The sequence below is a fragment of the Catharus ustulatus genome, chromosome 15, assembly GCF_009819885.2.
Source record: "Catharus ustulatus isolate bCatUst1 chromosome 15, bCatUst1.pri.v2, whole genome shotgun sequence".
Taxonomy (NCBI): Eukaryota; Metazoa; Chordata; class Aves; order Passeriformes; family Turdidae; genus Catharus; species Catharus ustulatus.
Window position 1 is genome coordinate 4,080,371 of NC_046235.1, and position 27,713 is coordinate 4,108,083.

Sequence of the window (27,713 nt, forward strand, 5' to 3'; positions counted from 1 at the left end):
TGCATCTGAGCTGGGATAAAAACAGGTTCCATGATGAATTCCTTTCTGGAACCAAACAAAAACCTTTGTGTATGGAACTGGGATGCAGATTTCTTGTATATGTTTTGACTGACTCTTAGTTTCTGTCTCTTGATTGTTGGTTTTCTGCATGACATCTGGAAGTAATGATGTGAATAATATCAGGATGTAAACTTTCCAAGTCTTATAATGAAGTTAAATTTCCTTTTCTGATAAGATAAGACAAGACTATTTTTGTCATATGACACGTGACACCCCTTTAGCTAATTGTTTTTTCAAAAGCTTGCTAAGGAGGTGTCAGAAATTGAAAAAACTTTTGGGATAAAAAGTCAAGTTTTAATATCAGGCGTATTTTCTCCTGAACACTCACATAACTCTAATGGACTTTGGAACAAGTCATCATAATTCCCAGCAGTGATGAAATCAAATCACGCTGGAATTTGATGTTCTTTGATTTGAGAGTGCCTCAACAATGAAACAGCAAAGCGTGGACACACTGGAGTCTGTTATGCAGGAGCCACTCCTCCCTCCTCCCTGGTCAGCTTTTTTACATTTAATTCAATTTTGTGAACTGACACTGTCAATCTGAAATTCAGCAAGATGCTTGACAGGGAGTCGGAGGAAAGCCGAGTTCATTTCTGGAAGTGCCTTTATGCAGATGAACTCTGTGGGTCTCTGGAACGAGACATCTGCTGATGAATCAGAGGAGTGCCCTTGTTCCCTCGTCAGCTTTGGGAACAGAGCTCAAAAACCACCACAGGCACTTCTGAGAGTTGCTGTAAGCCAATCATGCACACCCAATCTCCCTATGAGTATTTTTGGGCGTTTGAGGATAAAAAAGTGAGTCTGTTTTCAAAGCAGAATCTGGAGGATTGTGTTATGCAGTGTTTGGGTGGATTCAAGGAAATTAATTCAGCTTGTAACTTGTTTAGGCTGGACTGGTTTGAAAGTGGCAATGAAGTCCTAGGAACACTGTTAATTCTTGTGAATTATCTCCATTTTAGCTGAGTTTTCAGTAAAGGTTTAGGTCTTTGGTAGTTGATTCACTGAAACATTCAAATAAAACCCTTGGTAAGCTGAGCAGAATGATTGCAAATTTAACTTCTCTTTTGGAAGAATTCACCATTTTATGTGCACTTTAGCTGAAAGCTAATTTTGGTTTAGATTTGTGTCACGTTAGCATGTTTGTTCTACTAGGATACTTGAGTTTTATTTTCTCTTCTTAAAACACCTACATTCTATATAATATCATGGCATTATTGAATGATAAACTTCCTGTGCACAGAGTAGGATTCTCAAAGGTGCTTTACCTAGGTGAATAGTCATTGGAAAAGAAGAAATTATTTGATTATGTTCCAGTGAATCTTTTTTTGTGAGGATAAAGTAGAAGAATGAGGGTTTGTAAGGGTGTCATGCAGCTGTAATGGTCAGGGTGATCTGCTCTGGAGTCCTTGAAGAGCTGCTGGGTTTGTGGATCCTCCCCTAACACAGAGAGCTGCTATTACTTAAACACTTGCATGAACATCGCACTCGAGTGAACCACTTTGTGGTATTACTTCTTGGTCTAATAAATCTGGATGTCACATCCACACAGAAAAATGAATTATGGCTACAAACCAGTCTGAAGTGGATCTTCTTACATCTGCAGTGTTTCACTGGGACTCTCAGGGCTAAATGATCCATAGCAGGGAAGGTGCATAAAGGTGAAGCTGTGGGAGAAAAAGAGAAACTAAAATATTATAAAAATGGAAAAGGGTGCATGGGACTCCTCTGTCTTTTGTCTTGGGTTTCAGTACCTGTTCCTGCAGTCTGCTGAATATCAGTGCAATAGATATTGCTAGTCCAATATTATAATTTAGTTTTAAAACAGCTCAGGTACCTGTGAGCCCCTCTTGCACAGGTGCAGGCTTTGCCACAGAACAGAAAAAGACCCTCTGATAACCTGGCCTGAGCTATAAACAGAACGTTGTTTTTCTCACTGCAGTGCATTCAAATACTTTGCAACTCATTTGTACCTCACTGGAATGAATGGAAATTCAAGTTGGTTTTACTATCCACGGATTCTCTATCATTTTTATAACTTTTTATATAGCCACAGGAATGTCTGCAGTGATCATACAAACAAATTGTGTAATTGGCCTCTTTCAGGAGAACTTGATGAAAAAATAAAACCTAGATCTTTACACATGTGATTGCTACTTAATCCTAGGAAAAATCTTATTTTCTTAGCAAAAGTGTAGGATCACAGCCTGAATTAAAAAAATACTATTGTGATGATTAAGTACACAAAAATATTAACTGGCAGGGGATTTTTTTTAATATATTAGTAAAGTGAAAAAAAATCTTCAATATAAAAATCTTAATGATTAACTAAGGCAGTTAGGTTAAGACAGATCAGTCAAAAGAGAGTCTTGCTCCAGATGTTGATCAGTTATCCAAAGACAGAGCATGTTTTATTCTTTATGTTTTTACATTTATCTTCTAAAATAAAAACTCATCCTAATTAAAAAATATATAACCAATAAACTGCAAATATCTTTTTGTTCAGTCGTCAGGCAGGGCTGTGGAGGCTCCTGTCTCTCTGGGGAGATCAGAGGAGGGTGATTTCCTATTAATGTTTAGAATTTGCAAATGCAAAGGATTTCTGTCCAGTACAGCTCAACAGACAAAAGTATAACCCCTAAAACAGGTCAACAGTCTAAAACCAGTGCTTTTTAAAATTAACTTAAAATAAAGGTACCTCCATATAGCTGCATTTCTGTCTTTTAAAGTGTTAACATTAATAAGCAGTGAGAGAGCTTTTGAATTCACATTGCTTTAGCAGCAAGAAAATATTGACAAAAATAGAAAATGATGGGGAGAATAATTTCTTTCTTCTGATGTCAGGGCTTCAGTCCTCTCTCTTTGAGGTGTGTGGTGTCCCCACTAAATCACATCAGTGCCTCTGTGTCCTAATCTCACTGCCAGTGCAGCTGGACTTGGACTTGTGTGGGAGCATCATGGTCCTTGGAGCATTTGTTTTGCCAGCAATCCAGAGGTTCAGTGGTGCTGGAGAATTCCAGAAGAAAGGTTTTCCTATCAAAATGGATCTGTGTGCAGTGTGGTGTCAGAGCTGTCTCTGCTGGCAGAACACTCTCCCCACACGCGGGAAGGCTCGGCGGGTGAATTCCTGTGGAATCAAGTGGAATTCCTGATCTGTGGCACTGACTGGGAAGGGATTTTCTGTCTCTTCCCACACTCTGCTGGAGCACCTTGAGTCACACACTGCCTCTCATTGTGTTCCTTTGTCTCCTTGATCAAAAGGAAGGATTAATTATATCGATAGCATGTTCTAAAGCACTGAAATCCTACATTAAGTGCTGCTAACAAAGACATCTTACTGTCATTTATTAGTCAGGAATAGTTATCCTATTTCTAGTGGGCTGCTTCTCCTCGAGAGTTTCCTCTGAGTCCACTGGATATTACTTTCCAGTTCCTGCTCCCTGACATATCCAAAGTTGAGTATAAATACTTGGAGGAAAGGTTTTACTTTTGTGTGTACGTTCCAAAAGACAAAACAGATGCTGCTTTCTGAAATGAAAGCTCATGATCACTCTCAAGATGTGTGGTTTTAAAATGAGAGTCTCCTAAATGCTGTCTGATCACTGCTCGGCGTTTTGGAAGTGGCAGGAGGAGGGAGAACTGCAAAAGTCATAAGGACAAATGTTGCCTTTGATTGGACTTTGGCACTGATTACTCTTACAGTTTATTTAAAATGACATAAAAATATTTACTCATCTTCTCAGAGATATTCTGATTTTTTTCTGTTGGGTGCATCAGCTGACAAATGCTGTGCTATGTCTCAGTGAAACAAGGTGGGGTTTGGGTTTTTAATTTTTTTTTTTTTTAAGCAACCAAGAATTTTCAAAACTTCAAATGAAGAGTTAGGTAATCACAAATGAGTATTCTCTATTCTTTTAAACATGTATAAAGACTTCAGCATGTGCTGTGTGATCCCTGTGGTTGTTTCAGGACAGAAGTCATGAAACCGCACAAGTCCATACAGCTTGGATCCCTTGAAGGATCTTTATTAACAGATGGTTTTTAAATTGTCCTTGGAGAAGGTGGAAGATGATGATAAAATAATCATCTTCTGCTGAGATCTTTTTGCTCTGATTCCTTAGTGAGTCCCCCTCCCAAATGCTGAGGCTCTGGCTCTGCTCAGCAGCCTGCTCTCCAGAATGAAGGTGAGTGTGACTGGGGTTAATGAGGCTGCGTGGGGCTCTGGGCAAGTGCTGAAATGCAGAAGTGCAGAGTTAACATCTATCACTGCACAGTGCAACTGCCTCAACAGAGAAACCCTGGTGTTTATCTTCTGGGGGCTTAGCAGCAGTGCTTGTGCAGCGGTGCGTGACTGTGTGAAAGCATTGAGGACCGCTTTAATTGGATTTTTTGAGCTAAATTCCCTCCTCAAAACAAACAAAACCAAACCAAACCGGCATTTCCCCTTCAGCCTCCCAGAGCACGAGTTGAGAGCCAGCTGCATTGTATTTAGTGAAAACACAGTCACCTTGTTCAGGGTGCACAACATCTGCAGGACCTGCTCTTGTTTTGCAGAACTCAGTGCTTGTCACCCTCTTTACTCTTCGTGCACTAGCAGGAGGAAAGAAAATTTTTTTCCTTTTTAGAAAATCAGCAGTGGTGCCAAGTTTCCACAGAGCAATGCTTTACAACACTGCTGTTGTTAAGCTCTTGCCTTGTAGCCCATCAGCAGCAACACTTTTCCATTCTTCCTTCAGACAGAGAGCTACAAGTGCTGCTTTACAGTAAATACCATTTTACACTGACCCTGCTGAGAGGAGAAGCCTTTCCTGCACTGAGGGCACAGGTGCTGATGAGAGAACCAGACTTGCCTCAGCTAATTACTACTGAACAGTTCTAATTACTGTTGGAGGGACCTGATTTGGGCAATGCATTCTTCACCTGGAACATGATAAATATATTGAATTTATCTTCCATATTTACAAGGCTCAAAGTTTCTGAATTGTCCTTAACAGTTAACACAGCTATTTTTTAATCTGTTTGTAGAACAGAAAATACTCTAATACTGAACAGTTTTGGAAATACTAGGACAATAGCTCCTAGGTGAGAATAATACTTAGTTGTTGAAAATGCTAAATATTAGTTTTCATTAAGAAAAAAATAAAAAGCTGCCACATGATTTTGGCAGAGCAGGAAAAATCCTTTTGTTCCTTGCTGTAAATGAAATGCACAATATTCTGTGCTGGAATTTTTACAAATATAATTGAGTAAACTTCTTTTTTTCCCTATGGATTTCCTTGGTCTTTCTACTTCTCTTTCTCTTGCAGACTTTTCCTCTAGAGAGCATTGGTCCTCTTGCCCTGTCTCTTGTCTGAGTGTAGGAGTTATCTTCCCTCACTTTTGTTCTGTGACAAAGCTGACTTGTATCATTCCTCACTTTATTGTCTTGCTTATCTTTTATTACATGTTACTTAGAGATACCTATTATCTTTGGATTATACTCTCTAATTTTCCCCATCTGTTATTCTTTAACTCCTTAATTGTGTTACTTAATTCAGTAAAACATTGCAGGATAGAGTTTATGTGTAACATGTTGTACAAATTAAAACTAATTCTAAGGAGACAAATTGCAGTGACCAGATTGTGTTCAGTATGTGACCTTTAGTGGAGCACTTCAGCCTAGTTTTAGTCCAGTTGTAAAGAAAAGTTAGATTGAAGAACGGGCACTAAACTTTAAAAGTGCAAAACCTCGGGATCATTTTATTTTATTTCATTTTGATCAGTGCATTGGACTGAATGTTTTAAACCCAGGAATCCTAATTTGTAAAAGAATGTAAAGAAGCTACCAACAGAGATGAATTAATTCTCATTTCTCTCAGCTGCACATTCTGTAGGCAGAGCAAAGCTGGTGGGCACAGTGCTAATTTCTTGGCATTGTGGCAGCTGGCTCTTTCTTAAAATCAGGAGTCATATCTTCCATTAGTTTTGTTTTGCAAAGCAGGTGAACAGTGTTAACTTTCCAGTATTATTGTGCCAAGAAGAGAGGATAGGAAACAATCTTATTTTGCTCTCAAGTCCCATGTCCAGTCAAAGGAACCAGTGTTTGTCCTATGGTTTTGTAGCAGCTGCTACAGAGAGCTGTGTGTGAGCTCCCCTGATTTACTCCAGGATGCAGCTGAATTTGGGATAAGCTGGAAGGCTCCTGAAGAAAGGAATCAGCTTTGTTAAGCTGTGTTTTTCCTTCATTTTAGCTAAACCATTGGTTCCATGTGTCAATGGCTAACTCTGAATTTGCAGTTTTACTATGCAATCAACATCCTGGGAAGGTTTGGCTGTGAAGAATTTGCTCTGGGTGACTCTTTAAGTCTTTGTATTAAACTCTTCAGACATTAAAGACAAGCTGAGTTCTTTATTGGATAATGCTGTGTGGTGATCTCCCAGCCCATTTGAGTGGGAGAAATAATTAAAGATTAGTGTTCAACCACATTAAATACTTCTTACACAACTGCCTGAAAAACAGCTTGATTAAAAATAGTCTTTTTAAAATTTGCAAATCTCTGTGTTAAAAAAGGTTTGGAAAATAACTGGTAAATCCTCAAAGGATGGGGGTTTTTTGTGTTTGAAAAGGGAGAAAACCTAAGCATAATGCCATCAGTGCTGAGTTTTTTGATTTCATATAGCATATGTTATTTTCAGTACCTTTGCAACTTTGCAAATTGTGTTTAAGTAGTTGTTTTAATGTTTTAGATCTGTAGTTCAAATGAAGATTCATTCTATGGATGTTTGTAGGGTCTGTGTTCCAATTAAGTGATTTATGTTCTCTTACCGGCAAAATAATAATAAAGTCTTAATGTATTCTATTGCTCTGTCAGATAGTTGAATTTCCACTTAGGATGCAGTAGGCAGCATTGGAGCAGAAAGCTAAAACCAGCACTACGGCAAAGACTGCAGAGGCACTTAGGAAACGTCAGCACTTTTGGATGGGTTTTTTTTCCCTTTCCAATCCTTTTATCAGTGAGGCTCTTGCAATTCACATTTGAAGATCAGGAAAACAATATTAGACTTGCAGAGGGAGTTCATCTGTGTCCAAAGCATTTTAGCTAAATTAAAATAAAAAACTAAGAAAGGTATTGGCTTGTGCCAACTCTTGCTGGAGTCTGGCTTGGACTAACGTGCTGTGAGGCACAGCTGCTGGGTTCTGTCAGCTCCTGCCTCTCTCCTCTGTGCAAAGTGGCAGTCCAAGTTCTTTAACATCTCTGTGGCTCCATTCCCCCAGCTCAGAAATGAGGGTGCTGTTTTCTCTGGGGGTTGTTTGCTGTGGGAGCCGTTGGATGAGCCTTTTTCTGTTCTCCCTGAGTTTCTCTGTGGTCTGCTGCCTATCCAGGCTGTCCCCATCACTGCAGTGCCCCAAGCTGGGGCAGGCTGCAGGGTGGGTGTGCTCTGTGCCCTGCTGGAAAGCTGTGTGCCAGGTGAAACTGCACGGAACTTGCCTGTATTTATCAAAACAGGAAGGATAATTCAATCTAGAAACCTTTGCTTAGCTCAACATGTGTGTTTGATCAGGATGCACATGAGTGTGTTTAGGCTGTGTTGGGTGCTTTCTCCACAGTGCAGCTCTTGCAAGGAGGGTGCTGCTGATGGACTGGCACATCTGGTTTGTCCTCAGGTCAAGGGATTTCAGCTCTCTAGCACTGTGTCTTAGGATGAGGGTTTTTGGCAGTCTGTTATTCCCTTACTCTGGGATTTTTCAGATTTCCCCTTTAGGACACATCATGTTTCCCCCAGGCATTGGACTTGCCTTCCATTACAGAAATTGAGGGCTTGAAACTCCTGTCTAAGAACTAGGAAATCTATTAGTAATCATCACCTCTTTTTTTCCAGATTTGCTGTTTATTTTTCTTGAATACTGCCATATTTTTCTGTCTGCTTTTTGTTTTGCTCTCACATTAATTTATCTGGTTTTCTACAGTTACTATTAATAACTAATATTTATTTAGCATACCATTTCTGTAAGCTTCCCATTATGTCTGCTATGAGAAGCAGGGAATAAAAAGCTGGAACTTCAAGACAAATTCAGTAGATAAGTTTCTTGTTACAGCCTTTCCCTACCTTAGAGCAAATTTTGTGAAGTGCACAGGCTGAGGTTTGCTTGCTAATGAAAGAGAAACACTCCTCTTGACCATCTCAAAACAGGATGATTGTAATTGTGAGAGGGTAGTTACAGAAAAAGAAACATTGGTGACTTTTCTTCCATGCTGTGTCACTAATGCCATGCAGGCTGTCAGTTCTTCAGCCCACTAGAGAGATTTATGGAATCAGTCCACGATCCAGGAGATTGAAAGAGGCAGGATTGTTAGCTAAAGGAGAGTGTCTTATAGAAAATAAAAATAATGCAAGAGGGTTTTCATGGCAAACAGATGAACTTCCTGCAGTCCCCTGGTTTTGCCTGGCTGCAGGTTAAAAGTTGAGCATAAAGACAAAGCAGAGATCAAATATATAAATTAGCCCTTGTAGAACACAATGATGTTATGAAATGCCGCTTGAAAACCTGATTTACTTTTACACATGACTTGAAATGCACAATAAAAAACCAGACAAATGCAACTTGAGATGGTGGATTAAGTGTGGTTTTATTTGACTACACAATTCCACTTTTCAAGCCCTTTTTGTTCTGCTTTGCGTGTGTCTTCCTTTCAGACCTTACTCATTTTTGCCTTGCTAAGCCATTTTGTCACACTTTTACCACAGCTCTGCTGTGCCTCACTGTCACACCAAAGTGACAGCTTGAGACTTCCTCCTTCTGGGTCTGAAATACCCTTTACTTTGTCTCTTCTCTGGCCGGGTTGCCTGATCATTTGTCTGGGTTGAAGGTCTGTCTTTAAAGAACTAATATTTTGTTGCTGGCAAAATAAAGGGAAGGTGAAGGAGGGGTCAGAGTGTGGATCAGTGTTAAACAAATTGTGAAGGTCACAAAGAATTTTAATCTGACTTGAAAAAGAGACTTGTATCCAGCAGCACATTTTTGTTTGCAATAGTCTGAATGGACAATTGTGGCTACTTGGAGAATTTGGTGTAGACTGCATGACTGGTATAAATTGAATTAGTTTCGTGACAAGGACATAGTCCCCTTTTTTCTTATCTGCCTGATGGAAAGCAGAAGAAAGCCCTGCGTGGCACGCCTTGACCTGCAGTGTCAATGTGGGCTTTGTGACAGGCTCTGATTTCTGGCCTCTCATTTGATAAAACCAATTTGGTGAGGCTAGAAAGGAGCTTGCTGAACACTAAATGTACTTACAGAAAAGGGTGTCTGGGGGTGAGTACAGAGGGCTGCCAGCCCTGCTAATCATCATTAGAGAGCCAGAGTTTCTTTCTGAAAATGGGGCAGAGCCTTGGGGACACTCTTACCCCAAACAATGCACTGTGCAGTTCTCTGCAGCATCACCTTTATTTGTCCTTTGGTCATCACTGAGCCTTCCCTTTCCTCCATTTGCTTATTTCTTAACATTTTTCTTTCCCGCTCTTCTGCCTTCCTTTCTTCTTCTTCCATTCCTGTCTTGCCCCACCCTTTGTCCCCTAAACTAGACTGAAACCTCTCCCCCTTCTCCATGCTGAGGGGGCACCAGCAGGAAAACTGGGGTTTTTCCTGTTTTTCCTTAGCATGAAAACATCCCCAGCTTTCTGATTTCATGTCTATCTCCCACCCATTCCTGATGCCCTCCTTCCTGCCTGCACTGCACTGGCTGTGAACCTGGGACTATTGATATCAAGGGGAAAAGCACCTGAATGCAGGCTGGGTAGCAGGAAAATGTTACCTGCACTCACAATGCAGATCAAACCATTTTTTAATGTGCTTTAAGTACTAGAAAGACATTTTAAATCATTGCTGGTTGCTTAGTTTTTTTGCTGTTTGTTTTTAAACAAAGTTAAAAATTCAGTTTTTCCCATTGATACATAATGCAGTGGGATTTTAATGCATTAAATTAAGATCTTTTCAGTGTAAATTTAAAAAGCTCACAAGAGAATGATTGTCATGTTTTTCCTGAATATTAATTTAAAATAAGAAGCTGTAATCTGAGCAGGGGTAGCCAAGTATTTTTGCAGTCAGTAAACAAATAGAAGCATGCTGAGAAAATTACATTTACACTACAGGGTTGTGATTCCAAGGCATGAGATTTGGCTGCAGGTACTCTGACAGTGAATCATGGCATTGTGCCAGCATCATGATCACATCTGAGTGATGTTTTCTCGGAGTTCTGTCATTTGTATCAGGGATTCTGGTGGTTTTGGTTGGAGAGTCCTTTCAGCTCATTCCACAGACCTCTAGAGGAGAGAAGCAAAATTAAAAATACTGTGTGGTGTAACAAATCCACCAACATCTACTTTTCTAAGCACGTGGAAGTTCCATTAGCTCATGCAGATTTGAGAAATGTGTTCTCTTTGTTAACACAATGTAATTTTTTTTTTCTGTTCTTTTATTCAGAGACCTGAGCGAAAACCAGATAAAAGGAATCCCTAGAAAGGCCTTTCGAGGAATCATTGACGTGAAGAACTTGTAAGTGACAACTTCATTAGTGTTTGTGGTGAAAACCTTTCTCCTCACGTTACATCTGGCTGTTGCTATCACTTTGAGTACCTTGTGTTCAGCTCTGTGCAGCACCAAAGGGACCCTGCAGGTTTTTGTCAGAGGCCTCAGAGGCTATTTTGGTCCTCATGCCTGTGAACACACCTGGGGAGGTTTTGAGCTGAAGGAAGAGAACATACTCAAAGGCTTCACTCCTTCCTGCAGTACTGTCCTGGAGCAAGATGTACGTAGGAAAAATTCCTGGTAGAGTTTGGGGATGGAGTTGAAATGTTTTGCTTAGTTTTAGTTCTCTGTTCCATCACTTCTGTCAAAAGTGAATATGACAGACTGTGGCACTCAGGCACGGTGATTGAACACAAATATCGGAAAATGAAAAAAATAATGGGAGCAGTTAAATGTGCAGGCTTTGACAGCTTGTATTTAAAATTAAAATAATTTATAAAAGCCTTTTAAGAGAGAAAACAGGGCTTTGGGCTTTGGTTAATGAAGCCAGTCTGTCCTAGCCTTTAGCTGTAAGGTAGTGTAAAATATGTGTAAAGACTTTGAGCTCTGCATTTCCAGAGCTGTTGGGGGCTCTTACAAGTTCCAGAACAGAAACCCATTTTCGTGCACACCCACACTCTAATGCACCCTTGGCTTTGTTGGAGTCAGCACGGGGTGAAGTGAACAAGGAAATAACAGCCACTGACTCGGCAGGGTTGGGATCTCCTGGGACAACCTGCAGCCACTCTCAGAAGCATTTCAGAACCATTAGAGTTAGCACTGTGTTACCACACCAGCAGCTGAAAACTGATCCCCACTGTGTTAAATATTGGAACCACAGCATAAATGGTGTGGATTTTTTCTAAATCGAGTAGGAGAAACAGCTAAAGGAGATGTGAAAAGAAGCCCTTTTCTACCAAGTCTTGCAACACACTTGTGTTCTGTTTTCAGATCTTACCCCAGTGAAATGCTCTCAGGCAAGTGATGTGATTCCTGGGGCATCCTGAGAAAGCCCAGGAGTTGGACTCAATGGTCCTGAAGAGTCCCTTCCCTTTTGTCGTGTTATCATAAGTTTTATTTGCATTGTGTCATATATAGGAACAACAGATGTATTTTGTTTCAGAAAATCTAAATTCCCCAGCTGTAATTCACTGTTAGTTGTCTGACTTCATTTCAAATAACAAAGTTTGCATTCAGTTTAGTTCACCTCTGACAAGCTGTCACAACAAGCACAGGTGTTTTGGTTTATGCACCCACTCTCAGTGCAGAAAGATCCAGGGTTTCTCCTTTCCATGAGCTGATATCGAGGGATGACTGGCTGGAGTGCTTACAGGAACTGTATAAATGTTGGGATTTAAAACTTTAACAAAAACTTGCCTCTGTCAAGTTAGTTAGTATCTATTGTTTTGTTGTAAAAGACACGGTATCAGGAGTACCTCCCTGTAGCTACAGTTTCTTCTGTGAGCACTGAAGTTATCACAGAGTTATAAAATAATTCTGTTTTGGCGTGGTCGTCCAGTCCAGCCCTCCAGCTCAGCAGGAGCACAAAGCTTGGTACTCTGACAGATTGCTGTGAACCAGGAGTACTGATTATTTAGATAAACAGCAGGAGAAGCTGACTTTTCACTCATATCTAGACATTCTTTCTTGCTTAGAAATGTATGAATCCTGTGCCCAGGGTGGTCCATGGGAGCAGGTGACTGTTGCTTCCAGACACAGACAAGTGGACTGTGACTTGCTGAAAAAACATGGCACAATCTTGAGCCAGCTTGCCGTTGGAAATGCATTAAAATTTCTCCAGCAATAACTGTAAGGGTGTGATGCAAGCTGAACCAAGTTTATAAAGCTCTTTAGGCAGTGAGCTCAGACATGCTAATTCCCATTTTCAGCCTGTGCTTGGCAGCCAAGTCTCTCCCTTCTGGGTCCCAGCAGTGCCCATGGCAGAGAGCAGGGGTGTTCACCTGCCTGAGCAGGACACTGAACCTCTGCCTTGGGGTGCCATGAGCTGTGCCAACACCTGCCTGGTGACTGGGACAGGAAGGTGCTGATGGCACAGCAGCAGGGTTGGCTGTTTCTATGGTTATCACTTTGCAGATTTATTGTACTGTCTCAGTGTTCTCACACTTTATAAAGCATATTTGTGAGGGATCTTGGAGACTTTTGGGCACAAGAAATGAAGCTACAAATTGTCCCATACTCCCCAGTCCTTTCCAATTTATAATTAGAATTTGTATAGAGAAAGGCTGACATGGAATGGTCTCTGCTTTCATGGCTTGACCTTTAACATGGCCTCATATTCCTCCAGGTTATTCCATAAGTGTCCCAGTGTCATGGCAAAAATAATAGCTCTGGAGATATCATAATGGGGACACAGCAAGTGCTAGACCATATGAAAGTCTCCAGATTAATGCTGTCTTTAACAGCAGCTTGGAAAGCTTCCCCCAGGACAAAATGCCGAGTTGATGTGATAGAACTGAGTCAGGGCATGAATTCCTTTTGGATACCAGCTCTGAATTACGCAGCCTGAGGGCTCAATATAAATTACAGTGGGTGCTATTTGGAAACCCTGTGAGAATTACCCTGTCCCAGTATGGCCATGGCAGTGATGGACACAGAGTCACAGGTTGTGTCCAGCTGGAGCAGGCTGGTGTAAAAAATAAATCTTTCAAAGGAGGAGATGCTGCTGCATATGTGAAGCAAAGAGAGTCTGCTGATGTTCCCCAAGCACCAGGGCTGCGAAGCTGGCTTCATACAGGAAAAAATGTTTTTCAAAAAATTGTTAAAATGATGGGGGGGTGTTATAAAAAGCAGTGTTTTGAGGTATTTTTCACTGTGCCTTTCTTTTTAAATGGTGGAAGCTATCTGTCTTTTATCATTGTTGTAACAGAACAGTGAGCCCAGGAAATTAGGGCTGTGCTAAAGAAGAGTTTTAAATGTCAGGGAGCCCAGTGTTTTTGCACAAGACAAAGCCAAAGCAGAGACTGGTGTTTTTCAAACTCCTAAGTGGGAGAAGTTTTGTTTGTGTCAATTATTTTCATATGAAGTGTTTTCTGCTGTTTGAGTACAAAAATCAAAGAATCTGCACACAAATAAATTAGCGAGTTTATTTCTGACTGAAACGTAGAAATAATTATACAGCTTTTAGAACGTTTCATGAGCACATAATGTCCATTACCAGTAGTGAATTTATTTGGGAATTTGGCAAAAAACTGAAAGTTTGAACATATTGTGGACTAGATGCATAAACTCTGCTCAGTGGCCCTAAGAGCTGAACAGGAGAGGGCAAGAGAGGGCCAGCCTGCAGAGCACACCTGTGTTCAATTTCTGTTACTTATTACTCAGAGAACAGGAAATGTTTCTTGCAGGAATCTAGCCCCAAGTAAGCACATTTATTTCAAGAATTAAAGTATATGGGTTTGAGTCTCATTGAGCTTTGGGCTAACTCAGCGCTGTCAGCCATGGTCTTCCATCATAAAAGTATATAGAGCTGCTTCTTGGATTTCTGCACGTTTCCCCTGCTCATATCACATCTTGGCATTCAGGGAAGTGTTTCTCTGCTGAGGCATTCCTGCAGTTGCTCAGCCCACCTCACTGAGGGCAGCCAGGATCCCAGTACAGGGATATACAGAGCTTGATGTCAGGAAGAAATTCCTCCCTGTGAGGGTGGGGAGACCCTGGCACAGAGCAGCTGTGGCTGCCCCTGGATCCCTGGATGTGTTCCAGGCCAGGCTGGACAGGGTTTGGAGTACCCTGGGATAGTGGAAGGTGTCCCTGCCCATGGCAGGGGGTGCAACAAGATGATCTTTATGATCCTTTCCAACTCAAACCATTGGATGAGTCTACAAACATTTCCCAGCCAAGGAATGGGGAAGAGGAACCCATGTGCAGTGTGGATGCAGGGCAGAAGGACAGAGCAGCAGAGCAGAGGGACAGCCACCCTGGGCAAGCAGCCCCCTGTGTGAACACCACACAGAGTGACACAGGCACTGCTTTTTCTGTCAGGGGCTGCTACAGTTTCTTGTTCTTGATTCACTGCAACTCAGTTCCATCCATATTCAGCTCCTACCTTTTATCTCTCATAGACTTTGGCTGTAAGATTCTGTAGCACTGGGATTCAGGGGAAAAAAAAAAGAAGTTAACAGGTTCATGTGTCATGATAATACAGGCTCATTGCTCATTTCTGTCTGAATACTTCTCAGCCTTACCTGAGATAATAGCTCCTATCACTGGACCTGCAAGAGGCTTTCCCTGCATCCTGGAGCCACTTGGCAAATTGTGGGTAATATCCTCCTTGATAGCCCTAAAGGTTCTTGAGGAGGAAGAAAGGAAGCATTTAGATTTATGTTTTTAAAACTACAGAAATAAATCAGCACATATGTAATGTTTAACACTTCTGCAAGTCAGTACACATTTATTTTCCTAGTGGTTAAATTACCTCTGCAGTGTAGAAAATCAGAGCTCTGTAAGTACTGTAAAATATTGTTGTACCTATTAGTTTCAGTTCCTTATTTGTTAAATGGCTTTTCCTGGAAGATTCTGTTACTTTTTCTGCATGCATTTACTGTTATCATCAATTCATGGGACTTCTACAAAAATTAAACATCTCAATTGCACATTCAGGTTTTGGAAAAAGCTGAACTTGCTCTTTACATTGAGTGGTATTTTGCATTCACCTACACAAAATATTAAAATGTTCCTATGTAATTTTTTTAAACCATCAGAGCCAGCTCTGCAGAGTTTATTTGTAGCTTCTGCCATTCAGCCATAGGAATAATTAAACATACCTGTCAAGTTAAACTAATGAATAAACTAATGAATAAAGGAAATAATGCTTGATTTGTGTGTAGCCATTTCACCAGAAGAAAGCAAGTGATTGTGAGTTATTTGCCATACATAAATATGCAGTAGATCTTCATGAAATGTTACACTACAAAACATAACTCCTTTAGTCTGGGTTCTCCAGGGAAGCTATTATCCAGAGCCCTCTGAAATTCCTGGCTGTAGTTTCTTGCCATTTGTGTGCAGTATTCAATGTTACTCTTGCACTTTGCAGTAAAATAAAACAACAGGAAGAAGATAAACAATTGGCAAGATTTCCCATTCTTTTGGTGTAAAATCTGGAATAAGCCTTCTGAAGCCAGTGGATGGCCTCGAATAAAAGCAAAGAAATGCCTGGAGGAGAATTGATTATCACATCTTGGGTTATGCATTTGCTTATGTATCTCCCAATGGATTGAACAATATGTATCTATATTTGATGGTGTGCATGAAAAGCTCAGTATATTTTAAATAGGAATACATGAAAATTTAAGGAAAGGATATATTTCTGTTATGGAACATATTTCAGGTTGTTTTGACAAAGAGCTGGCTAAACAGGTTAGAGGCATGGAAAGAGTTATTTAAAATACTCATTGGAGACAAGCCTTTTGCACTCTTTAGGGGGCAAAAAGATCACATTACTTCAGCTATATAAATTTCTAAATAATTTTCCTCCTCCTTGTCCATAAATTCACACTGCACTCAATGTATTCCAACAGTGTATTCCTTTGTATCTCCTGTAATTGGTCTTCATTGTGATAGTGACCATAATGAATTCAAGAGAGATCTCTGTGACCATCACATTTGCTTTCCTAGAAATGTCATTGTCACGCAGCATTATTATAACATTAAAATAACAAGTTACCAACTTACCACCTTCTATGGAGAAACACCACCTGTAGCATCAGTTAATTTTATGAATACATTAGTTTGAGCTTTTGCCATCTGTTCTACCCCTTATAATAAATGCAAAAAGCATGTATTTCACAATTAACTCATTACAAGGATATGATTGATTGGAATGCACACGCATGTTCCCCACACAGCGGTTCAGGTGAGGTGTGTGGAGCTGCCCAAGCACAGACAGAGACTCAGAGTTGTAGCAGAGGACATTTTGTGAGACAGAAGTGCTTCTCTCTTGGCATCCTCAGCCACACACATGGGGCCAGCACATCAGGTGACACAGCAGGGTGACACTGGTTGCTTCACTGCTCTCTTGAGAGTCGTGGCCCATCCCTGCAGGGGCTCCCTTGGTTCCGCTCAGGGAGCTGCTGCTTCCCTGCCTGAGGTCACTGGGGTTTTTTTAATTCTATTCTGTTCTGAATCACTAACCTCTAAAATTTACCTGCCCTGATCTTTCTGAATAGCTTCTCTTGTCTGCCTTATAGTGAAAATAAGAGAAAAAAGCAAGAGAGCCTAAATCTGTGCAGGCTGGCTTAGGGCAGGCAGGAAGGTGTAGGGAGGAACTGTGTTTTCATTTGCCCCAGCTGGAGGTGCCTTCCTGCTCACTCTGTTCCATCAGGAATGTCACAGCTGCTGCAGCCACAGTCAAGGGAAAGCCTGTTAGGAATATGGAGGTGAAGACTTGACATTTAATTCAGAAACTACATTCTTTTAATCACGGTTTTTTCTCTGCCTCCAGTGAATCGGCCGAGCCTTTTTTCTTCTCTGTGCTGCATCGAGAGATGATGTATTCATCATCAACTTCTTCCTGATGGTTTGTGGGGGCACAGGATCCTGGGCACAGGATCTGTGCCCTATCTGTGTCTTGCTCTTGTATCCCTTCCCTTGCAGAAGAGTTTTGTGCAGGATGGCTGAGGGTGAGCAAGGAGTCTGGAATAAAAAGCTCATTCTGCAGTTTTCTAGAATGTGCTGCACAGAGGCAGTGCCTTCTGAGTAACTGTGCTGAATAATGGTGCTCTCTGGCAGTTTATTGGAATTTTCATAAAATACTGTGGGGTTTAAGTGTTTTTGCAGCCCCAGAACTTCTGTGTGTCTCCTTTGACATCATAAGGAATAGCCATTATTCAGAATTACCTTCTAGTTTCACAGGATTTTTGCAAGGTGCACTGATGCTACGAGATGCCAGTTCAGCAATGATCTTGCTAGTGAGTGAACCAGTTTCAGTCTTGATAGAGCATTTTTGTAAATGTTTGGCATTAGTGTTATGTCAGCCCTTCAGGGGACATTTTAGAAGGGCATAAAGCGATAGGACAATGAGGAATGGCTTTAAACTGACAGAGAGCAGGTTTAGGCTGGATATTAGAAGGAGATTCTTCCTGTGAAGGTTTAGGCTGGATATGAGGAGGAGATTCTTCCTCTGAGGGTGGTAAGGCCCTGGCACAGGGTGCCCAGAGCAGCTGTGGCTGCCCCATCCTTGAAAGTGTCCAAGGCCAGGTTGGCCAGGGCTTGGAACAGCCTGGGATAGTGGGAGGTCTCCCTGCCCATGGAATGGGGTGGAATGTCTTTAGGATGATCTTTAGTCCCTTCCAACCCCAACTTTGTATGATTCTGTCATCTTGTGGTTCACGTGGTCAGCTGGAGGATTTAGTCCCAGCCTGCAGGATGTTCCTGTGTTTGAGGAGAAGGGCTGTTAATGAGAATTCTCCTCATTATTCCCCAACAGCCTGGGATGGTCCCACATGCATCAGGGAGCAATGGAACAGATGTGCAGACTAACAACCTGCAAAGTCTGCAGAACATGTGGTAAACACTGGGTAACCCCAAAACCATTCCATGAAGTATTTAAACCTGTGCCATGTTTGGTAGTGTGATCAGACCATACTTGTATTTTTTAAATACATTTGGGTTTATGTAATCCCCTTTCTCATGTCCCTCACTAATAAATGAAACACCAGGTGGACAAACCAGCAGAGCACGATCTTAAATCTGGTGAATGTGCTAAACCTTGACTTGTACTTCATGTGAGATTGATTGCACAGATTGAAAATGCACCGCTGATTTTTTTTTTTTTTTTTTTTTTAAATGGAAACATCTGCAATAAGTAGAGTGGGTGTCTGCTCTGTTCTCTTGTCCACTTGCATTTCAGGAAGTGTTTGTTTTCATGGATGTCTGTACTTGTGGGCTCAACTGGCCACAAGGGATCTGTCACTGACAACTTATTAAAAGCTGAGCCATCACTCCTGAGGAACAGATTTCCTCACTGTAAAGGGTTTTTTCCCCTGAGTAAAATGTCAGATAAATAAAAAGCTGAAATATCTCTTAAGTGTGTTCTACTTATAAAACAGAAGTACATAAGCCAATAGTATTTAGTAGTGAAGGATGTATTTTTGGTGGCATTTATTGTTATTTAAATTTTCACTTTTTCTGAGCTAATCAGAGCTGACTGCCTCCATAATAAGGTTATTCATAATTCTGATTTACTCATCTTCTGTATTCTGGATATCCACTGCAGTATATATTGATTTTAGTACTAATTTTTGGGCAGACCACAGATTTTTTAATATTCCTTGTAGAAGTAAGACAAACATCAGTACCAATTGTTTTCTCCTCTTCTGGAAATGTCTTTCCAAGCATTATTGAAAGCTTGCACTTAAATTGTTCATATCGTAAAGTCCTAATGCTGATGACAAGAAAGATGAAGTATCCCACACAGGCCTAAGTCATCCTTTCCATCTACTTCAAATTCTGTTCTGATCTTCCCTATGCTCTGTGTCTTGCATAATTTATTGCCTTCTCCAGCCTGAGAGGGGCTCCTTCTGCAGCCATCAGCACTGAGCTCTGTTCGTGGTCATCACTGGGGTTTGAAGAGGGACATGGATGTGCTGTGTCCCGTCAGGAACACGACACAACTGACACAGGGATGGGAATCCTTTGCACAGGAGACTGAAAAAATCCAGTCTTTGTGTGCCAGCACCTCAGGCTTGATGGTCACTTTTACAATTTCTCTTTGATTAGGTAAAATCCAGGAGTCTGGAGATTTAAATTGTATATAACTCACTTACCAAAATGGGACATTGGTGGAATTTTTTAAACAAGATCACAAGCTCCAGGTCCAGAGTTTGATAAAAGAAAACTTCATCTCTAATCCTGAATGGGACCCATTATCTGGGGTTTGAAATCTGCTACAAAAAGTCAGAGTGACTATTGCTATTTCCAGAGATTACTTATCTGCTTGCTTATTTTGCTGAGCTCTGCTCACTGCTTTCTGGGCTCATTATTCTTTTATCCTAATGAAGCACAGATCCATTTTGATGCAGCACCCATCCTGCAGCACTGCCTTTGTATGGAGAGTAATGAATAGCAGATTTGGCTCTTTTCTGTTTTAATAGACTTACAAGAGTCTCTCTGACAGAAACAAACTCCAGAAAATACCTTGATTTAAAAACAGGCTATGTGGTATTCTTACTGTCCTTTTGATACAAAACTTGATTAAAATGGGATGTGACATCAGTTGAAAAAGTATGAAAATCAAATTTTCTTTATTACGTACGTGTTTAGGCTAACCTATGCCTACAGTTTATCTTTGTATAATTTATGCTGTCTTTGTGCCATGCCTTAATTTTGAATACATTTGTTGAAGATTTCCTGTAGCATTCATCTATGATTGTCAAAAGGAAGTTTTATTCTAAAAAAAGAGATAGTACTGGTTTTAATTATGAATCTAAATAGCTTCATAACCAGAGTGAACTCTGAATTTACATCATTTTTATGATAGCCACACCATTCCAGGTTTATTGATTTTGTCATTTGCTTCATTACATTTAATGCAAACCTTTTGTATGAAATTATTCTGGTGCTCTGCTGGCCATGGAGGGGTCAGCATGTGCAGACTCTAGCCAAAACAGCACAGCAATATCATTTTAGTGCAGACTCCATGGAGAAAGGGGGGTTGTAAATACTGTCCACTAGCAGAACAAAGTTTGCCTTTTCTACTTGACCTTCCCAGCTGGATGAAGTTAAAACCACAGCTTGAGTTGTCTTTTTTTTCACTCTTCTTTTCTCTCCCCCTGTGTTTGGCTTCAGCTCTTGGGTCAGTGTGACAAATGTCTGATACTGGAGAGAAAAAGGTGTTTGGGGGTGGATTTGGGCAGAGCCTGCTGGATCCCTGGCAGTGCCAGGCTGGGAATGGCCTGGCAGTCCCAGTTCTGTGCCCATGGAGATCTCCCAAAGGAGATGGTCTGCAGGAGTGCCCATCTCCTGCTCAGAAGCTGTTTTGAAGAGACACTTGCTTTTTGGTTTTCAAGACAGAGACACTGGGTTTCTGGGTCTCCAGCAGTTTTTCCATTTCACAGGGATTAAATTCTGATATTTCATTTTGAAAATAGGTATGAATGTGCCTGGATTTGCTGTACTTTTTAGTGTCCCTGCCCATGGCAGGGGAGCTGGAACTAGGTGATATTTAAGGTCCCTTCCAACCCAGGCCATTGTGTGACTGTATAAATAAAACTCCTTGAGTTCTTGATTAATACTGCATCACCTTTTCTGGATAACACAATTATTATTTTTAATCTAACTTCATTTTTAAAAATTATGCAAACACAATGCAAAACAGGTAAGTAAATGGTTCCTTGTTTTCCCAGAAGGCAATGACTTAGGCTCAAAAATTAATTTCAGTAATTGATTGGGGGACCAGATTTCCTGCACCACTCTACTAACCACAAAATGAGATGCATGTCCCCCTGCTTTTGACCCCAACTCTTACCTCAGCTGCAGCTTTTTCCTTGACCCAAGCCCTCAACTCAGCTGCAGCTTTCTGTGTGAGAGCAGAGCTGCCTGTTTAAAACAAGCCTGTGCAGCTTCTTGCCACATTTAGAGCCCAGAAGGGAATGATTACATTTCTCATTCAGTGATTCAGTCTGTTCCATCACTTTGCTATCCTGCAGTTGGGTGGCTCCATGAGATAAAGTGTAGAAAAACAAAGCCACCTGCAATTCAATTCAATACAAAATTGATATGCCTTGAAAGAAAAATATTAAACTGTAGTGGTATAACTGTATTGTAGAGTTTTTTCATCAGAAATTGTTTTTATATGAACATATGCTCACTGTGTTTGTACAGCAAGGGATGTTGTACAGTCCCTTTCAACAGCTCAATTGCAGCATCACTTGAAAATTTCCTTAAAAGAAGCCCAGGTCATATAAATCCTATATGGATATTAAGAAGATTCTATGGAGGATCTTTGCTTTATTTAAAAAAAAAAAAAAAAACAAAAACAGACACTATTTTTGCTTGGATCTGCAGAGTTTTCTTCCTGTATAAAATAAGGATCTAAATCTGAGTGAAGCACTGAGGGAATACTCAGGCACTCAGATATCTGTTACGAGATTAATAGAAATAAAGTTGATTATCTAGGTGCAAATCTGTGAATGGCTTTAGTATAATAGTTTTGAGGTAGGCAAGAATAAAAACCCTTTTGTTTAAGACCAGATGACACAGGGTGAGTGGAGACAGCAGCAGTGGAAAAGGCTGTGAGATGATGGTCTCATTTGTACAGCTGATTTCTGCTGCTGAATATCATTTCCCTCCACTTTTTGTTTTCCTACCAAAGGCCTGTGGGATCTAATTTTGCTTTTGTTTACCCTTTGGTAGTCCCATAAATGTCAAAGAAACAAATGAAAGAATTCCATCTTCATGTTGAAGTAACCTCTGCTCCAGTCTTTTGTGGGTTTTTTAAAGCTCTTTTTGGAGTTATTTTTCCAACTCATTGAGCAGCACAGTAGCACTGTGGTAATGTGCACACACAGCCTGTCCAAGGTGCATTTTCACACTTAGGCTTCTTCTTCCTTTCTCTTGTTTGAGTAGGGAAAGCAAGGATTTTGAAATTGTTTATTTGAAGGAAGAGTAGAGTTTCATGAATGAATAATCAATATTATTTCCCTGTATAAATTCTGCATCAATATGCTGACAATCATAAGTTGCAGTCATGATACCTTAATGCTAGAATACAGAGTGGTGCTTTTCAAAAAAACCCCCAACCCAAAACCAAACCTCCAAAACCTAGAATTTAACTCATTTAAAGAGATAATGGGCTGTATAAAACTGTGATTGGTGCACAAGAAATCTTAAGGCAAATTTGCATTACGATGCCCATAGCAGTTGTTGCTGCCATCCAGCCAGCCTCTCAGGGCAGCAGAACAGAGCTCTCTCATACACATTAAAAATGGCTTTTTGTGGCATGGGGTGGGAAATAGAGCTTTCTGGTGTGAAAATTAGCTTTAGAAATGAGACTGACTTATTTCCCCCTTTTTTTTGCATGACCCTTCAGTAGCCTTGTATGCGAGTTTCACCCTTGAACCTACTTTATTTAGTATTTAATTTATATGCTTCAACTCGGGTCATATGCAGCAACAGCTATTGATTAGGTCCTGCTTTTAAACCCAGTCTTAGAGGGAAGATGACTGCTGCAAAGAGGTCAAGTGGTTTGCCTGAAATAATTCACTGAGTAAGGGGAACAACAATTATCTGAACCATTTGAGCAAGGGTTTGTTGTTGTTGGGGGTGGATTTTTAGTTTGGTTTTTACTCTCTGCCTGCAGCTCTCCCTGCTTTTCAGAGATGTGGTGCTCTCCCTTCCTGAGGAGCAGCTGGAAACATAATTAAGGGTTAATGTTCAGGCAGGAGGGGGAGCAGCCAGCCCTTCACAATAAGTTGGGCAATAAGAAGCCTCTCAGGACAGTGACTGAGAAGGATGGGAGAAATGTCCTGTGAAGCCAATTGTTCAGGTATCCTCTTTACCTACTTACAAAAAAATTTGTTGCTTTGATTGCAAGAAAGAAAAAAATTGGGGCAGGGCTTTTTTCTGGTTGTTTTATTTCAGTGCTGTCACATCTCAGTATGAGTTACGTTTTTTGAGGTTTTGGCTAAAGGGTCAGGTGAGGTAATTGGTGGGCTCTTGTGATCCAAACTTGCTGCCTCATCCTACCTGGGAGTACAAGTTTTCTTGCACGTGGTGTCCTTTTTGTCATGACAGTGCTGGCAGAGGAAGCCTTATGAATGTATTTATGGACTAATGTCAGGAAAAAATGCTAATAAAATATACACCACCTAGCAAGGAAATTTCAAAGTCATCTGGATAAGTTAATTTTTAAGATTCTTTGATAGTAGTTTCAAGTTTGTAAGGCTTGTAGAATCCTTATTCAGTGACTAATGAGTAAATGTGAATGAACAGTTCAGACATGTAAGCATTTATATTTAAGAAATCACAATGTCTAGGATGACTTGAAGGTTGTTTTAATGATTTTGAAAGGAAATAATTTTCTGTTAAAAAAAATTAAAGTAAAATTTGTAGAGAAAAATATTGACATCTGCAACTTCCAGGAAATTCTGTACATAAACCTGCCTCTACAGTATTTTCTGTTGATATAAGAAGTGCAAAAATTATTTAATAATACTAACCATATGTCTAACAGTAAGCTATCTTCTATCCATATTTTTGCTTTTAAATTGGGCATGCAGTTATCTCAGGATGCTGGTTTTACCAGGTTTTGATGAAATAATTCTCTCATGCTTACATTCACTACAAGTCCTGCATTTGTAGATAAGTAAAGAGTTTTAAGTCACTCAGATCTCCTGCAAGATGGAATAAATCCCTTGGGAGGTGACCTGTCCTGTTCTTGCAGTGCATGTTGTTTTGGAGATCATGGTTGTCCCTTGGTACTAGGGTTCCTGCACTGTGATGTTTCAGCTCCTGGCTCGAGTTATTCCTTGCCCAGCAGTTTATCTCTCCAGGACATTGGCAATCCACAAGGAAAGCTGAAAGACCTCAGCACCTGCAGCCTGCTTCTCAGTTCTCCCCAAGACTTAAGCTTACGTGAGGATATACCAGTAGGGTTTTGATGACTTTTTTCCTTTCAAGTGCCGCAGTAAAACACCAGTGCTGTCACACATCCTTTACCTATATCTTTGTAAAGGTACTTTGTGGCAATAAAAACATCAGCAATTATCTCTTGCACTGTGTTCAGCACTTCTGGTATAAACTCTCCCTCCTCCATGTTTTACATTGGTATTATACCTGTCCCAAGGCTAGAGAAGAACATTTTAATTTGAAAATTATGTAGGTTAGTGGAACTGGAAGAGATGAGTTCAGTTCCTGAAATTTTGTGAAACCTCATGGTGCTGCTGACAGCTCTGGGGAGGAGGCATAAATATTTTAAAGGGTGAGGGACTCAAATGCTACAGCCATCCCATCAGTGCCAAAAATAGATGGATGCCATTTGGTTTTATGAATTAAAAGAAGCAGACCTATGGTTACATGTAGGTGGAAAGAAACTCCCTGGTGAATATGCACAAGAGCTGTCACATATGCTCCGTGCCATGTTTCTGAAGGGTACGTGGCAGTGCCACATTGGTTTGGTAAAACATTGTTTGGGAAGTTGAAGATCTGCTAACAAAAACTGAATGTAGTCATCCAAACATATTGGGTGCTTATGGTTCATATGGGTGTTCAAATAGAACATTTGTTCCAAAGTGCTTGTAAACATAAATCTGCAGGATGGATTGCTGTCCTTACCCCGGGTGACAAACATTTCACAGATGATGTGGATTTGGCTGCCTTGAAAACAGTCAAGCAAAATGGGGCTTTTTGTTTTTTTTTTCCAAGTGTGATCTAGTTTGGTGTTAATTCCAGAGTGCTTTTCAAAGTATTTAAAAACTGATGTAATTACTTAGTGCCTAGATAACCAAGAAGAACATTGGTTTTGATTCCCATTTAATCTACCAGGTAACTTACTTCTTTTGGTTCCTACAATATTTTTGGGGTTTTCTTTTGTTTTACTTTTCTTAAAGATTTCCTCTTTCTTGTTCTAGAAACTAGTTATTCTTTCCAAACACTTCTTGTTGTGGTTAGTTCCTTTAAAGTGTTTTAGGTTTTAATTTGTTAGGTGCAGGTGTTTCACTGACAGGGTGGGTGAGTTTGGGAAGTAGATAAGGGTATAGACAAGGGAGTGTGGTGGCAGAGGGGAACACAAGTCACAAAGGCACAGCTGGTGTGATATCTTCAGAAATATGTCATAGGATGATTAATTTGGATATGGACAGCTACTCAGGGAAGAAAAAGTAATGAAATTTGTGTTCACCTGTCCAACAAACACTCCATGTCTATGAGTGGAGCTCAAGAATGGAGATAATGAGGAATCAGCTGCAGGCTGGCCTGCTCTCTTGCATGACAAGACTGCATGGTATGTAACAGAATAGCAGATTTTAGTGCTTATTAGAACCCTTTGCCACTCTTCTTAGTCTGAGGGAAGCGTTATTTGATTACTCATATATGAATACATGTATATGTAGCTACCTAAATTACATGTGTAAGCACACAGAGTGCTCAGGAAAGTGCAGAATACTATTGTTATAAACTTAGTACAAATATAAATCAGCATATAAAAGCACACAGCAAGATTTCACCCTTGCATTACAGTTTTTGTAGCATAAGCAATAATGCAGTAACCCAAAGCAGACAGTGTGCTAACTTGTTTGAAATCATGTAGAAGAACAAGCAAATTTGCAGCAGTGAGATAGAGTCAGACTGTAAAAGTAATTCCAGTGGGATTCTGGATGGGGAACTTGAATGCATTGCCTTGAGTGGTGAGAATGAAGTTTGATGTAAGTGCCTTAAGGGCCTGTGAGGTTCAGGCTGAATTCCAATGTGTCTCTCACCCCTAGCACTGATTCATCCAAACTCACCCGTACTCTTACCTAGAACTGATTACCAGTCAACCACAGCTCTGACTTGCAAAATGGTTTGTGATGCTAAGAAATGACAAATATAAACACTAAAATCACAGGATCAGGGTTTTGCATATGCATTGAAGCAAGCACTGGAAAACAAATTTCAAAGGTTTTTACAGTCTCTGTTGCTAGCCCTGTTTTGTATCAGTAAGAGAACAAGAGCACAGGGCTGTGGTTATGTGAGGTGCTTGTGGCTGCTGCTTTTCCTCAGCTGGCCTGAGAAATAAACCAGCAAAGCAGAGAAATGCTTAGGAGTCAGAATTTGGAACTGCATGTCATTTAGAGCATTTCTGTGTTAAAAACAAAACCTCTGCTCATACCCAGGCAGGTGATCAGTGAACAACACAGAACTGCAGCTAAAGCCAAATGGCTCCTTGTCTTAAAGTAATTCAAAACACTTTTTTTTTTGTTGTTGTTGGTGAGTTTGTCAGTGGCCAATTTTACAACAGAAATTACTGGAAGGGGATAAATTCCATGTCTCAATAGCAAGCTGCTGTTGCCTGATCAGTATAGAATGAGAAGGCTGAAACAAAACAAAATCCTGGAAGCACACCTTCCAACCCTGCTTTTCATCTGGAGATGCCATTTATTTATCCTAAAATAGGAACCCACAACTGGGTTAAAGATGAAATGGTGGCCTGATTTGGAAGCCCTTAGAAAAGCTTCTGAGCCTGTGTTAAGCATGGTGAGTGCTGGAAACCCTTATCAGAACGATTTAAAATTAATGCAGCATGTTGAAATAGGTTATTTGTTAACTGTTCTCCATTGACTGTGGGAATTGGTTGAAGAACTGAGTAGGACCATGTTGAAAAAAGCCCCCCATCCAAAATAGGATGTGGAGATATTTAGAACTGTGGTTGCTTTTCCAGCTTTAACTGGCCATTTTTTTATTTTTAAAAACAGTCTGATAAAACAGGCTTTGATTGAAAACATATAGGTGTGTTGTACTAAGAGACTACCATTTATAACTGCAAGCTGTCAATTGGATATTATCCACAAATTTTTAATATTTATTTTCTAATTGCCGAAGAAAAATAATTACCAAAACAAAGGAATCAACTGTTTTGCCCAAATTTACCAGCCATGCAGCAAGGCAGACACCCTGCCATATACTCCTAATATTTAGTGGTTTGGTATTGCTTACTCCTAATTTTTGTCCTGCAGGTGATAGCATTAATCTAATGGGATACGGGTTTTCAGAGGGGACAGATGTCTGGAGATCGAATGTCCAGATTTCCTTTTGCTCTGTCATCCCCTAACCATGTAAAAACCACTTTAAAAACCATGTAAAAAACCTGCACTTCTGAGCCTTGCCCTGGGCACATTCCCCTCCCCTGTCTGCACTCAGCCACAGCCACTGTGCCCATGACTTTTTCATATTTGCTGGTCAAGTCCAAGCTGCTCAAAGACAAGAGAGCCTTAATTTTCCTCTCAAACCTGAGTTTTGTAAGTTTTTATACATAAAAATGTGTCAGCAATGAACATCACCAGAATGAACACGCTTTTTGCTAAGTGTCCCTGTGAAGCAGTCTCAGGGTGAGCTGTGCACGTTCCTGTGCTGCTGGCACAGGCTGGGCTCATGGGCAGGACCAGGACAGCCTGCAGTG

At 40.5% G+C, this 27,713-nt stretch overlaps 1 protein-coding gene across 3 annotated transcripts in view; it reads left to right on the plus strand.

Annotated features, from left to right (window-relative positions):
- The window catches only part of SLIT3 (slit guidance ligand 3), a 466,954-nt gene that overhangs the window by 226,298 nt on the left and 212,943 nt on the right, over nt 1-27,713 (plus strand). For all 3 annotated transcript variants that reach the window (XM_033073074.1, XM_033073076.1, XM_033073075.1), the window contains one exon: nt 10,520-10,591. In XM_033073074.1, coding sequence (XP_032928965.1) covers nt 10,520-10,591 — 72 coding nt within the window. The remainder of the gene's footprint in view (nt 1-10,519; nt 10,592-27,713) is intronic.